General features: G+C 43.3%; 1 protein-coding gene across 3 annotated transcripts in view; it reads right to left on the bottom strand.

The window, feature by feature from the left end:
• Window positions 1-1,060: 1,060 nt before the first annotated feature.
• The window catches only part of LOC143518384 (uncharacterized), a 37,085-nt gene continuing 22,440 nt past the window's right edge, over window positions 1,061-15,705 (bottom strand). For 2 of the 3 annotated variants that reach the window (XM_077010840.1, XM_077010841.1), the window contains 2 exons: window positions 10,091-10,948; window positions 1,061-4,115 (listed from right to left, as the gene is read on the bottom strand). In XM_077010840.1, coding sequence (XP_076866955.1) covers window positions 2,818-4,115; window positions 10,091-10,948 — 2,156 coding nt within the window. In that variant the 3' untranslated portion in view covers window positions 1,061-2,817. The remainder of the gene's footprint in view (window positions 4,116-10,090; window positions 10,949-15,705) is intronic. The other variant, XM_077010842.1, reaches the window with a different exon arrangement.

Below are 15,705 nucleotides of genomic sequence, written 5' to 3' on the forward strand. Positions count from 1 at the left end.
GGAGGGGTTGGAGGACGCCAGGCACCTGAGAGTTTGCTCCAGGTCCTGATTGGTCCTCTCGGTCTGACCGTTGGTTTGGGGATGGAAACCCGAGGACAGACTGGCCTTGGCGTTAAGCAGACCCAGAAAAGCCCCCCAAAACCGGCTAGTGAATTGCGGCCCACGATCGGAAACCACGTCGACGGGGAACCCAAAATGCCTGACAATATGGTGCAGGAAGAGCGAGGTGGTCTCTTTGGCAGACGGGAGCTTGGGGAGGGCTACGAACCTAGCTACCTTGGAGAACCTGTCCACGATAACTAATATGGTAGTGTTGCCACGGGAGGGTGGCAACCCCGTAACGAAGTCTAATGAGGCGTGAGTCCAGGGCCTGGATGGAATTGGCAGGGGGCGAAGAAGACCCGAGGGCTTAGAGTGTGTCGTTTTGTTTTGTACGCACGTGACACAGGTCGAAACGAAGTCGCTAACGTCCTTATCAATCCCCGGCCACCAAAACCGTCTACGAATAAGTTCCGCCGTACGACGAGAGCCAGGATGCACAGCAAAGGGTGAGTTGTGACCCCATTCCATGACCTTCTTTCGCAGGTTAGGGTGGACAAAGAGACGACCCGATGGCTCACCACCTGGGCCAGGATCGGCTGCTAACGCCCGTTTAACGGCGGTCTCGACCTCCCATTGAATGGGCGCAACGATTTTGGAGGCGGGAATGACCGTACCGGGCTCGGTGGAGTCGGGGGGTGTCTCCCATTGACAAGAGAGAGCATCGGGCTTAACGTTTTTAGTCCCTGGGCGATAGGAGAGGGTAAACTCGAAGCGCTCAAAGAAAAGCGACCACCTGGCCTGACGGGGATTGAGCCTTTTGGCTTGCTGGAGTAAGTACATTTCGTACATTTATCCTATGTTGCACTTACATAAACACACACACACACACATACACATACATCACAGTCATTTGTGCTGTGTGTCTTAGGTACACTTTCTGCTCTTCTTTTAGGAGCAGCAGTTATATATATATATATATATATATATGTACTGCTAAAAAATTAAAGGGAACCCTTAAACAACACAGTATAACTCCAAGTCAACCACACTTCTGTGAAACCAACCTGTTCAGTTAGGAAGCAACACTAATTGTGAATCAATTTCACCTGCTGTTGTGCAAATGGAATAGACAACATGTAGAAATGAGAGGCAATTAGCAAGACCCCCCCTATAAAGGAGTGGTTCTGCAGGTGGGGACCACAGACCACTTCTCAGTACCTATGCTTTCTGGCTGATGTTTTGGTCACTTTTGAATGTTGGTGGTCCTTTCACACTCGTGGTAGCATGAGACGGACTCTACAACCCACACAAGTGGCTCAGGTAGTGCAGCTCATCCAGGATGGCACATCAATGCGAGCTGTGGCAAGAAGGTTTGCTGTGTCTGTCAGCGTAGTGTCCAGAGGCTGGAGGCGCTACCAGGAGACAGGCCAGTACACCAGGAGACGTGGAGGAGGCCGTAGGAGGGCAACAACCCAGCAGCAGGACCGCTACCTCCGCCTTTGTGCAAGAAGGAACAGGAGGAGCACTGCCAGAGCCCTGCAAAATGACCTCCAGCAGGCCACAAATGCGCATGTGTCTGCACAAATGGTTAGAAACCAACTCCATGAGGATGGTATGATGGCCCGACGTCCACAGATGGGGGTTGTGCTCACAGCCCAACACCGTGCAGGACGTTTGACATTTGCCAGAAAACACCAGGATTGGCAAATTCGCCACTGGCACCTTGTGCTCTTCACAGATGAAAGCAGGTTCACACTGAGCACATGTGACAAACGTGACAGAGTCTGGAGACGCCGTTGAGAGCGATCTGCTGCCTGCAACATCCTTCAGCATGACCGGTGTTACGGTTAGGGTTTCTATTTTCTTTTTGTGTTGTCTGTTTGTGTTGTTGTGTTGTGTTTGGCAGTGGATCAGAAATGGTGTGGGGTGGCATTTCTTTGGAGGGCCGCACAGCCCTCCATGTGCTCACCAGAGGTAGCCTGACTGCCATTAGGTACCGAGATGAGATCCTCAGACCCCTTGTGAGACCATATGCTGGTGCGGTTGGCCCTGGGTTCCTCGTAATGCAGGACAATGCTAGACCTCATGTGGCTGGAGTGTGTCAGCAGTTCCTGCAAGATGAAGGCATTGAAGCTATGGACTGGCCCGCCCGTTCCCCAGACCTGAATCCGATTGAGTACATCTGGGACATCATGTCTCGCTCCATCCACCAACGTCACGTTGCACCACAGACTGTCCAGGAGTTGGCGGATGCTTTAGTCCAGGTCTGGGAGTAGATCCCTCAGGAGACCATCCGCCACCTCATCAGGAGCATGCCCAGACGTTGTAGGGAGGTCATACAGGTACGTGGAGGCCACACACAATACTGAGCCTCATTTTGACTTGTTTTAAGGACATTACATCAAAGTTGGATCAGCCTGTAGTGTGTTTTTCCACTTTAATTTTGTGTGTGGCTCCAAATCCAGGCCTCCATTGGTTAATAAATTTGATTTCCATTGATGATTTTTGTGTGATTTTGTTGTCAGCAAATTCAACTTTGTACAGAACAAAGTATTCAATGAGAATATTTCATTCATTCAGATCTAGGATGTGTTATTTGAGTGTTCCCTTTATTTTTTGTGCTGTGTATATATATATAGAAAATCCTTTGCAGTGTCTGTGTTTTTGTGTGTGTGTATTTAGTGTGTGTGTGTATCATTAGTTTAAGTGTGTGTATGTGTGTGACTTTGTTTAGTCTGTACTAAACAAAGGAGAGCATTCTGTACTCTCCTGTCTTTAGTGGAACCAGTCTCTAACCTTCTGAAAGAATCCCCGTTCTGCTGGTGGAACTGGTTTCTCTGAGCTGGTCTTCCTGGTTCTCTCATAAACCTCCTCAGGCAATGAGTGAGTCTCTCTGAGCTCTGAGAGTCTCTGTCTCAGTGTCTCCAGTTCTCTGTCCTTCTCCTCCATCTGCCTGTTAAACTCCTCCTGCATCTTGGACTTTGAGACCAAAATGTTTCTCTGGAGTTCAGGCAGGATTATCTTCATGAGGTTCCTCTCTGCCTCCACCCTGGCCTCTCCTTCATACCTCTCCATGATCTCCTCCATCTCCTGTCTGTGTCTCTCCTCCATTCCTCTTCTCTCCATCTCTCGTTTCTCTTTCAGTTTCTTCACCTTTTCTTCCATTTCTATCCGTTGGTCTATCTCTCTGTCAAGGTCTCGTTTCAGTTCTCTCTTTATTTCTTCGTTCTTTTCTTCTTTCATCTTTTTCTCCAGTTCAGTTGTTCGATCATTAAGTTGTCTGATATCTCCTTCATGTCCTTGTATCACTCCCTCTATCTTTTTCAGAGAGTCTTGCATCTCTTTTTCCAGTTTCTCTTTCATTTCTCTTTCTTCATTTGCTTTTTTCTCTTTTCTTTCCTTGAGGATTTTCCTCTCCATCTCTCTAATCAGAGATTCTGTCTCTAGATAAATCTCACTGCTGTAGAATCTCTCTTTGTTTCCTTCCACCATCTTCTCTATCTTCTCCAGCAGCTCTGAGATCTGAGATCCATCTCCACTCTCCTTAATGTTGAGACAGTGAAACCTGTTCCCACATTTCTCCACAAGTGTCTGGACCTCTTGGCTTCCTGACTGAATGAACTGTTCAGGATTTTGCTCTTTCTCAGTAACAGTGAAGAGGATCATGGTGTTCCTCCAACATCTCTCTCCAAACATCTCCTCCATTTTCTCCAGCATCCCTCTTTCCTCTCCTGCAGGCTGCTTCAATGGTATGACTAGGAGGAAGGCGTGGGGTCCTGGTGCAGACAGACGGACACAGAGTCCCACGTCCTGTCTCACCTCCTCCAGAGAGAGTTCAGGGCAGAACCAGTCAGGAGTGTCCACCACAGTCACCTTCCTCCCAGCCACCTCCCCCTGTCTGCTCTCACTCTGCTGGGGGAGTGTAGATGTGGCAGCCTGGCTCCTCTCCTCTCTGCCCAGGATGGTGTTTCCTGCTGCACTCTTCCCAGACCCAGTCCTCCCCAGCAGCACCAGCCTGAGTTCTGGTACAGGAACCGGCACTGGAGAGTCTGGACTGGAGGATTCTCCACTCACTGTAAAAGAACAAGAATGAATAATTCAATTAAATATTTCTCAGCATTTTGGTCATTGTACTTTTCAGAGGAATAGTACAGACACTATATGAACTATTATTAACACTAGAAGCGCCGCGCCTCATTTACATACTTATACCTAGAAGCGCGGAGGGCCGGTCATCTGACCGATTTCACCACCTCCTACTAGCGCCGTGTTGTTTTCACCTACTTAAAGCGCGCCTCGGGCGGTCAAAAGACCGCTGAGTCTTTACACAGGGGAGCTGGTACTGACACATAATTAACGCTAGATGGCGTTTTGCACAAAAGGAAGAATGAGCCGCCCAAACAAAATATTCGTAATGGTGACATTTGCACGTAACGTCAATATGTTAACAAATTAATGTGACTAAACCTTTTAGAATCAGTGCCTTGTGACCTCGTTCTCAGTAGCTTTCCCATTGTCAGTTTTGTTTAGTTTCATATTGCATTTCCTGGTTTGTGCGAAAACGTAAATGCAAAATATAGTTTCAGTTTTGTTTCTTGGTTAGTGTAATAGTTTGCTTGGTTAGTGTAATAGTTTGCTTATTTGTCTGTGTGTTATTCTGTTGGCATATATGTCACTATATTATCATGTACGTTCGCCACACCACTAACCCACTGGCCCGCACCCCCACTGTGAAGCGTTCACGTCTTTTGTCTTGCTAATGAAACAGACTGCGCTGCAGCCTTCCACCCCCACATCCACAAAAAGCTTGTTCGATACTCAGAGTAGCAAAGTGAAGCCCGTAGACCGAGCTAAAGCAAGTTTGTTTGTATACTTTGTTCAATGTTACGCCATTTCAAGTTTTAATGTCTAAAAGTTGTGTATGTTAGTGAATTGTAGGCTATGGTGAACATAACAAATCTACAAATAAATGTCTATAATGTTTTGTGTTAGACAAAGAACAAAAAGCATAAATAGGCAAAATAATTACAAAAATATCATTATAAAAGGTAGGCTATGTACCTTTGCGTAACAAAACGCAAAATTATTAAAATGATACGGATGGCTTCACGAATATAGTTGCCTCTGTCCTCTCTAATGTTCACTTTTTTATCTTGCCGTATTGTGTTGCCGTTTCAAATGAGGTGTTTGATCGGTGAATAGCCGATGTGTGATCCCACGTCCTAACGACCGTGTTATCACCAAGCGTTATCACCATTCGGTGATTTACATGTATCGTATATTGCATAAGTTTCGTTCCCCACCTCAAATTAAGTTCCATTTATGTAGTGAATTGTGAACTTGAGAATAAACCTCCGCCGCTGTGGTTAATGTTCATGCACTGTTTGAACAATATTTATTAATTACAGCCAGGTTTTGGAGGTTGTAGAACACAGCTACAGGCCAACAACGGGTGCATCCCGTCTCTCTTTAGCGTATATTGAATAAGTTTCGTTCCCCACCTCAAATTAGGTTACATTTATGTAGTGAATTGTGAACTTGAGAATAAACCTCCACCGCTGTGGTTAATGTTCATGCACTGTTTGAACAATATTTATTAATTACAGCCAGGTTTTGGAGGTTGTAGAACACAGCTACAGGCCAACAACGGATGCATCCCGTCTCTCTTTAGCGTATATTGCATAAGTTTCGTTCACCACCTCAAATTAAGTTCCCTTTGTTTTGATTTGTGTGTCAGCTTCACATTCAAAACACAGCTTAGGTGCAGTCTTTGCACATTTGCCACAGACCAGTCGCTTACATGTCTGGCAGATGTCATACGTTTTGTTCCCTGAACATCTGCCGACTTGGCATTGTTTTCTTTTTGAGGGCGGGCAAGGAGCTTCAGGTAAAATTCGATCACCCAAACCGAGCTTTCAAGCAAACTGTGTTGCTGTTCGATCACCCAAACCGAGCTTTCAAGCAAACTGTGTTGCTGTTCAAACGCCCAAACCGAGGAGTCACGCAAACTATGTTGCTGTTCAAACGCCAAAACCGAGCTTTCAAGCAAACTGTGTTGCTGTTCGATCGCCCAAACCGAGCTTTCAAGCAAACTGTGTTGCTGTTCAAACGCCCAAACCGAGGAGTCACGCAAACTATGTTGCTGTTCAAACGCCAAAACCGAGCTTTCAAGCAAACTGTGTTGCTGTTCGATCGCCCAAGCAGAGTTTTCACTCAAACTGTGTAGCCGCGTCCCGACGAATTTATAGCTCACGTTGCCTCATGAATGCTATTGTGAATAAAGTATTCATAACAGCACCGCCCATGCCATCATCTCAGTTTCGCTCGCAAAGGTATGCATTTACATACGTAACTTGCATTCTGCTTAATTCTTTTGTAATGCCAGTGTGTCAAAAGCAGCCATACATAATGTATGTATCTAACAGCTAGCCCTGGCGAAGAGGGATTATACCCGAGAGATCATTTATTTGAGATATTGACTTGATAAGTAGGCTAATTACCATTCGCAGAATTCCTGCAAACTACTAAAGCATTTATTAGGCAAAGCAAGACGCTCTCACGGTTTGAAAACCATTGATGTAAACTTATATATAGTATATATTAAATAATATTAATAAATAAAGTATATATTTTAAGACTTTGGAAAGTGAAACACTTTCACTTTCGTTCAACGGACGAATTCCGTTTTGTCTTTACACAATAATCAGTTTGAACTTTGAATAATTTAGTTTTGAAAACTATTGATCTTTATTTAGTTATACTAAATATTAAATGACATACGAATCTTTGCGACACCCGCTGGCAGAAAAGAGAATCACAGTCTTGAAGTGTAGGCGACGACGACAATATTACAGAGATACGAGCGAAATCGATTGAAACTAGCATGTGCAGGGTTTCTTTTAACAATGTAAAAATACTAGTTTATTAAAAGGACAATTCTGGGAAAAGTCATGAAAGGAGGGTTCTGAAATTGGATCCAGTGCAAAGATATTATTATTTTTTGTGCTGCTGCGGTCAAGTGACCGGTGCTCGGCGCTTCTAGGTATAATTAGGTCGACCAGAGGCGGCGCTTCTAGTAGACGTCACAGCGGTCAAATGACCGGAGCTTTGGCGCTTCTAGTGTTAATGACTTGTTTGGAGGATTTGGCAAACTCTGTCCTCCTGTGTATAGCTGCTGAGTCTGGAGTTAACAGATCACTGATATCATGGAGCTAATCTGTTATTTTGTACATTAATTTATTGCTTAAAATTTATCCTTGTTGTGATACCTTTAAACCGCTGATTTAATAAGAAATTATTTACTTTTTGGCAACTCCAAACCATTGCTGTATCTTCTCCTGACTGGGACTGGTGGGTCTGGGTCTGTCCTCTCCTGCAGCTGCCTGCTTCTTTCCTCTAGAAGTCTGTCTTTCTCCTCAATCTCCTGGTCTATCTCTTCAAGCTGTTTGTTCTTTTCTGCCAGATCGGTGTTCTGTTGGTCCAGTACGGGTTCCTGTACTGGAGAATCTGACCTGGAGGATTCTCCACTCACTGGAAATGAATAAAGCATTTTACACAGATTTTTTTTACTGCGACCTGGGTGTTAATAAATCCTCAAGATTCTATTTGTAACTCTATTAATCCCGTACTGTTTGGAGATTCTTCCATACTGTTACTCTTCCTGGGTGGAGCTGCTGAGCCTGATGTCTCTCCACTCACTATAATACCGCAGAACCAGCCAGAATTGAGTTCAGGTTATTCAGAAGGCAGAGTAACACATGAGCATTATTAAAATAATCTGTGAAAGACTATGAGGAACTATTTTGAAAGGATAACTTGTATTTGGCCTCAATACTCACTAGGTTAGGGTCTGTAGTATGGACTAAGTCACATCTTCCCGAGCCCCACCTGTTTTCGCCGTTTCCATAGTTTCCCTTTGTCTGTCACGCCCCTGTTATCTTTACTCACCTGTGTCTCGTTTATTCCTGGTGTTTCTGTGTATTTATTCCCCGTCGTGTCTAGTGCTCTCTCTATGTTGTGTTTAGTTGGTTGTGTTTCACCCTTGCTATTTCCTCAATAGTTTTGTAAGTCTTTCCCTGTAAGTGTTTTATTCCTCACACTCTCTCTCCAGTGTATTTAATTCTGGTTTGCCTTTTCGCCTATGTCTCGTAGTTTCTCTATCATCCATGTTATTAGTTCTGCCTGTTTCCCGTGTATTCTGATATTCCCCATAGTGTGAATTGTTTGTTGATATGTTTAGTTGCCCTACAATTGTCCTTTATATTTTCTGTCGTACCTGTTCTTACATGTCCTAAGTGGTCACGTTGTTCCCTGTCTTTTGTACTTGTGTTGGTATAATCCTGTCCTTAGAGTCTGATTTTTGCCTATTCCTCTCCCCTTGATTTGTACTGAGCTGGGTTTATTATCAAATATTCAAATCTTGCGTTTGCGTCACTACCGCCTTGTCCGTCCGTTACAGTAGCAGATGTTATTCTTCAGTTGCTTCTAAGGCTTATCATGTTGAATGTGCTAATGAAACTTTTCAAATAGTATTACACTTTATTTGAATTAATAAAACTGTCACGCTACAGCCCCTGACCCCTCCCCTTCGGGTGTGTGTTTATGTCGTCTATGTCTAGACGTCTGCATCTGTGGATCTTCGTAGGCGTGGTTGTGTCTGAGTGTGTTCATCAGTCTCACCTGTGGCTCGTCTCGTGATCACTTGGGGCTTATGTGGTCTGTTATGTGTAAGTGTTATACGTGCGCTGTCCGCGCTACTTTGTGTTGAAATAAAAGTGACGTTAGCCTGTACAAGGTCAGACTCGTGCTTCGTCCTTCCCTCAGCGATCAGCGTTACAGAAAGACGAGTCGAATACAGTATGCCAGGTTACACGACCTGCACCAAGAAGGGGAAGAGGCCCAGCAGGCACCACCATGCTTCTTCCCATGCCCCCCGCCGCGAGAACCCCACGAGCCTCGAAGAGATGCGCCTCGTCAGGCGCAGGCTACTCAGGATGAGACGTTGGCTGAACACCTGTGCCAGGATGTGCCAGGATGTGTGGCGGATATGGCGAGATCGACACCTCCCCTTCCTCCAGAGACCCCTCGCCGCTGAGAGTCTGCTCCGTGGAGCTTTATAGTAGAGGGGAAGACGACAAGACTCCGGAGAGCGAGTTCGAGGAGGAGGAGGAGGGCTCAGAAGAAGAGGAGAGCTCCCCTCTGTCCGTATATTCGGCCCCCACCAAGGAGGAAAGGAAGAGGCGGAAGGCTCCCCTACGTCCGTGTACCCGGAGGTCACCGAGTATTGCGGCGAGGGTGAGGAAGAAGATGTTAGCCCTCCTCCATTCTTGTGCTCGGCTCCCACCAAGCGTTACGGGGAGGAGGTGAGTCCCCCTCACATATGTGTGTTATACGTGCGCTGTCCGTGCTACTTTGTGTTGAAATAAAAGTGACGTTAGCCTGTACAAGGTCAGACTCGTGCCTCGTCCTTCCCTCAGCACTCAACATTACAAAAACATCTATGTTAGGTTTTCAGTTCCAGCTCTCTGTCCTGTGTGTATAAGAGGGCCTTTGTTACAGCGCAAGGAAGTTCTGCCTGACCTTCTGCAGTATCACATGTCTCTTTCTGTGGCAAGTTAGTGGTTTTCATTGTCTCTGATCGACTTCACTTAGACTGTGTGTTTCTTGATCAAGGTGATAGAACTCTAATTTCCACTACTTTTTGGGGCAGTCATGGTCTGGTGGTAGGGAACTGTTCTTGTGATCGGAAGGTCGTGGGTTCGATTCCCAGACCTGAGGCCATGACTGAGGTGCCCTTGAGCAAGGTACCTAACCCCAACTGCTCCCCGGGCGCAGGGCTAGGGCTGCCCACCGCTCTGGGCACGTGTGATCCACAGCCCCCTAGTAATCACTAGTGTGTGTGTGTGTGTGTTCTAACTGCACAGATGGGTTAAAAGTGGAGGACAAATTTTGATTGCGGTGTAAAAATCACAATTGACAAAATATGGCACATTTCATATTTACATTTACAATAACAAGCCTCATTTTTTGAAAATACCAAATTACTCACTGTTTGACAAACTTTTGCCGTGTCTTCTCGTAACTGGTGGGACTGGTGGGTCTGGGTCTGTCCTCTCCTGCAGCTGTCTGCTTCTCTCATCTAGAGGTCTGTCTTTCTCCTCAACCTGCTTGTCTTTCTCTTCAAGCTGTTTGTTCTTTACTGCCAGTTCAGTTTTCTGTTGTTCCAGTAGGATCATCATCTCCTGGAGTTGGCTGCTCTTCTCCTGTAGTTCCTTTCCCAGTGTCTCCAGTTGGTTTTTACTGGTTTCCACCTCTCTGTTCTTCGGTAATTGCAGGTTTCTGATCAGCTGTCTGTCTGTCTCTATTACTGTAGTTGTACTCTTCTCTCTGTTCTCTATCTCCAGTCTGAGGTTCTTCACCATGTTTCTCCTCTCCTCCTGCATCCTTTTCAGCTCCTGTTCTGCCTCCTTCATCTGCTGATCTTCTCTCTCCAGTTCTCTCCTCTTCTCATCATCTCTGTCCACTGATAACTTTTTCTCACATCTATATTTTAGTTTTTTATGCTTTTTAATCCTTTCTTTCAGTTTCTCCACTGGTTCTGCTGAGCTCCTCAGAGCTTCCACTACAGCGCTCACTTCGTCTCTCATCTCCTGCTCTTCTCTTTGTCTCATCTCCACTCTTTCTCTCACTATTCTTTCCTCCATCTCTCTCATCTTCACTCTGATCTGACTGATGCTCTCTCTCTCCTCTTGTGTAATTTCTTCTTCCTCTAATTCTCCTTTACTGGGTGTTTGTTTGTCTGTTTGCTCCAGTTCAGTCTTTAGCTGATCCTCCTGTGATTTCCATCCTTCCATTAAGGTCATTAAGTTTTTCAGAGCAGGTCCAGGAAACCTCTCCTCTTTAAACTCTGAAATAATGATACAGACATGGGAGATTTATTAAGATTATCAATTCATCAGTATGTTAAATTTTAAAACCTAAGTAATAATACAGTCTTAATACATCCTAATAGTCTTATTTAATACATCATAACTTATTCCTGTGCAGAAGATATTTGTCATTACAAAAGAGAAAAACATCTGGAAAGACTGAATCTCAGAAACATCTGCATCTCCTGCTACTGAACAAGGGTCATCACTGTGAAGACTGTAAAACACTGGTGTCCAGGTAAAGACCCTCCCATCCCTCACTCACTTGGGGATTATGCCTGGATTACCCAGATCAAGGCAAGAACCCTAATCCCCCTGTGAGTAAAGCTCTAAGCACTGTTCCCTCCAGTGGCGGAGATGTGGAGATACTCTCTGACTCTCTCTGAGGACCAACGCCAGGAACATTAGACTCCATGGACTTGTTCTTCTAAAATAACACTATTTCCAAGTGTAGATTTAAGTCTGTTGTTAGTATAACTGATTATATTAATGTGTGTGAGTACATGCTAATTTTTTCAGCATTTCTTACATTTTTCTGTTCACATTTTCCTATTGTTATTTTGCTTGGTGAGTTCAGTATACATATGGACAATGTAAATTACATTACTACTAAGGATTTTACATTGTGCTTGTACAGTTTTGGATTGCAACAATATAATTCGTTTTTTACGACTGCTAAAGTGCATTTGTCTAATCTGTAGTCACATTTTCAAAACTCTAAACACAGTGAACACAACATCAGTCTTCAGTGGCTATACAATTAGTACAATTCATGTTGTTTTTGCACAAAATGCAGTCATTTTACATGTTTCTATAATGCTTACATTTTCTATACACACAAGGTTATCCTATAACAAAATTCTGGATCATTTTTTTCTTATTTACAATTGCTTGTACACAGCATGTCAAAAATAAAAACCTAAGGTTCAAAACCTTAAATATTGTATAAAATGCAAAGTTCTGCAAAAACAAAGGCAGCTGAAAAGCTATTACTTGGCCCCATGACCAAATGTTCCTCCTGGATGCAATAGATCCCGGCTGCAGAGACATTTCAGCTGAAGACTGCCAGGGGTGAATAAGGCATACCAAGCTTTTCTATCCCAGGTGCATGGCAAGGATCAGCATCAGATGTGATGTGGATGAAAACATGTGGTCAACTGCTGAAGACCGTTTACATTACACCTAACAAGAATTTTCAGTTTTGTTTCCTGTTTTTTTTACCCTTGTGTGGCTTTTTTTGTATATGTGTATTTTTACACATATGGGACCATGGCTAATTATGTTTACAATTATGGTAATAATTTTTTGGGTTAGGCCACAATTTACAGTAATGTCCCTAGTACAGTAAAATAACCTTTACTGCAAAACTGTTACTGACTTTTTTGTCTAATCTACGTTCCATATAGTACCTAACAGTAAATATCACTCATTGTGTAGATAGTATGTTGCCAAAAATGTACATTTGAAATAAAAAGTCCAAATGAAGCGGAATACAGTAAAAATGAACTGACTAAGGAAACAGATGTTACTGTAAAATGTGTTGTTTGTTGGGAGAGAGTAAAATATTACATTTAATACTATTTCTGTATTGCCATCAAATGTTTGTTTTTTTTACAGTGCTTGTGCAGTGATTGACTATGTTCATCTCGAGTAGAGAATCTGTGCTAGTGTTTGAAAGAATGATTAGATACTGAACAAGGTTTGCTGTGTTTTAACAAAGTTGGTGTATAAAGAGAAAACTTTTGTTTGCGTTGTGAAATGCAGAGTTGGTATTTAGTTAAGAAAATGTGCTTTTGAACAGGATATTAACTATTTGAATATTTGTATGAGATAAATGTGTTGCTGTGTTTAGAGTTTTGAAAATGTATCACAAGTATTGGGAAACGCATGTTAGCAGTTGTAAAAAAACTGTAATTTTCCAAAATGCTCTAATGGATATACTTTGGATTTGGTCTGCTGTTCTGGTGTAACTCCGCACAACTGCACTTCCACATCTTTCTGCTACTACTGATGATTTGGTTCACTATAACCATCATTATAATACTGGATTTCATTCTTTACTTGATTCAATTGCTCCATTAAAAACCCACACTGTCTCATTCATTCAGCTCCTTGGTTCTCATCTCACCTACGTCAGCGTAAAAACACAGGGTGCCAGCTGGAGCTTCTCTTTAGGAAAACTGGTCTTACAAGGATTTATCTCTAGAATACTATCCCTAGAATCTCATCTATTCACCATATTACTCCCATATTATCTCTAGAACCCCATCTATTCACCATATTACCCATATTATCTCTAGAACCCATCTTTTCACCACATTACCCCATAATTTCTCTAGAACCCCATTTATTCATCACATTACCCCCGTATGATCAGTAGAACCCCATCTATTTACTACATTACCCCTGTATTATCTCTAGAACCCCATCTATTCATCACATTACCCCCTGTATTACAGGTTTTCTCAGACCATTTGGTTCATTTCTCAGATCAGAATTGAAATTCTCAAAACTGTTCATTCAATCTCCACATCTCCTTGTCTCCTTGTCATTTCTTTTGCAAATGCTTTTGTACATTTTGCAAATGGACATGGACAATTGTCTGTTGTTTTTTACATTATCAATTGCTTATGTCATGTTTATGAAAATGTGCTGTACAGATTGTCTGTTGATGTCACGGTACAGCGGGCCCCCTACTGGTTGCCTCTGTCTACAGTGGCAGTTGTCGTTGTTGTTGTTGTGTTGTGTTCGTCCCTCAGGTGGGTGGAGCCTGCGATCCGTCTCACCTGAGGGTCATTTGTTTATCTATATATGTCTTGTCTTTCTACCAGTTGACCGCTGGTCATTGTATATTTAATTCGGAGTATGTCACAGGTTTTTGGTTTGCGCACTTTCTCCATTAAACCATCCTTTTCCCCTGAGACTTGGCCTGATTGCTTACATTTTATTTTGCACTCCCTGCCCATCACAGTTGAATTGTCTTACCCTCCAAAACATTGTCTTTAGGTCATAATATAGGTCATTATATGCAAAAGTCCCGAACATGTTGTCATAATCTCTAAGGCATCATTTTACATTTATTTTTTTGTTTAGATTTTTGTTACATTTTTGTAATTTATCCTAATTTGATTAAATTTTTTGCAGGTGAACATTCAGTTACAGTAAGAAAGGAAATTTGTGAAGGTTTAGAACAACCAATGGTCTCAACCATAGGTCAGAGGTGCGTCTCATGAACCTTTACTGTAATTGGCAAACATTTATAGACGCTAAACACTGCAGTTGTGAAATGTTGAACCGGGAAAAAACCAAATGCCAATCACAAAATAAAGCAATGAACTGAAACCTCTGCCAAAAGGAATGCGGGAAAAGTGCAAAAGAAAAACTCAGTGAAAGGGAAGTACGGAGGAAACTCAAAACAGAAAGACAAACTAAAAGATCGCGGAATACTCGACGTGAGAAAACCAAAACAAAAGAAACAAACTGAATACGCCAGGGGAAGTAGCTGGCTCACAGACCACTATGGGAGCAAACAAAAAACTCTTCCCAAAATAACAAACGAAACTGAATAGAGAAATAACAGGGCTGGAAAACTTGAGAATGGCCAAAACTTGCGAAGGAGCGAACGTACTCGGAAACGACTGAATAAGGTAAGTATAACAACAAGGGGTGACAAGAGGCTGACTGAATGTGCATAGTGATGGCAACAAACAACTCAGCAACGAGACTCTGCAGACATCCTCCTAAAATAGGGTGGAGAAAGGCTGCAGGTTATTGTCGCTAATTACTCGTTTTGAGAACGTGTACGCGAACTAGTGTAGCCACCTGTCCCGGTTTTCCCGGGACTGTCCCGGTTTTCACGGGACTGTCCCGGTTTTCACGTGACCGTCCCGGTTTTCCCGGGCTGTCCCGGTTTTCCTTCCTTTTAATATTAGGTCCCGGCAAAAAAAAAAAAAAAATTCATTTAATGTCCCGGTTTTAACTAGGTTAGTTCAAACCACGATCAAACCCCAAACCTAGGTGGCAACCCTAACGCGAACTAATGCTGGTCTGCGCGCGAGTGCTGGTCCACGAACGAGTGTTGGCTCGGCAGCGAGCACTGGCTCGCGAGTCCCCTCCTGTGGCAACAGGAGGAGCGACTCTGCGGTCAGCCCTAACAGCAGTATCACAAAGTCTCATAATGGAAAGATAAGGCCATGTACAGAGTGAACAGCCAAGAAGAGGAGTAAGACTGTGTGGTGTAGAGAGATAAGACTGTGGTGTACAGGGCTAAGACTGTGGTGTAGAGGGGTAAAGGCTGTGTGGTATAAGGCTGAGGGGACAAAACTGTCAAATAAGGGCAACAATTGTAGACCATGTTTTACATCATGGTCTTACAATGGCTGAAGCTGGTCACTGGGTGCAGCTGAATATTAGAAGAACAACTGTGTTTTCAATTGTTCAAACATTTTATAGAGAAAATGTATGTAAATTCAGAAATGTGCTCTCTGCTGTAATGCACATTGACAAATTCTGACGTTATTCAATTTTTTGTTTTGAATTTTTGCATTTTTATACCATATAGCTTATAGAGGGGGGGGGGGGGGGCTGAGGTTCCATTTTCACACTTCAACAAGAGAAGGCTGTATGTGCCCATGTTGTTTTGAATGTGTAGAGTAAGTTCTTAATTTAGCAGTTTTTCCAGTCAGTTGTCTGTCTTTTCTGAATTGAAATCAAATTGCAGTGTAAACAATACAGT

Source organism: Brachyhypopomus gauderio, chromosome 7 (assembly GCF_052324685.1).
Source record: "Brachyhypopomus gauderio isolate BG-103 chromosome 7, BGAUD_0.2, whole genome shotgun sequence".
NCBI lineage: Eukaryota > Metazoa > Chordata > Actinopteri > Gymnotiformes > Hypopomidae > Brachyhypopomus > Brachyhypopomus gauderio.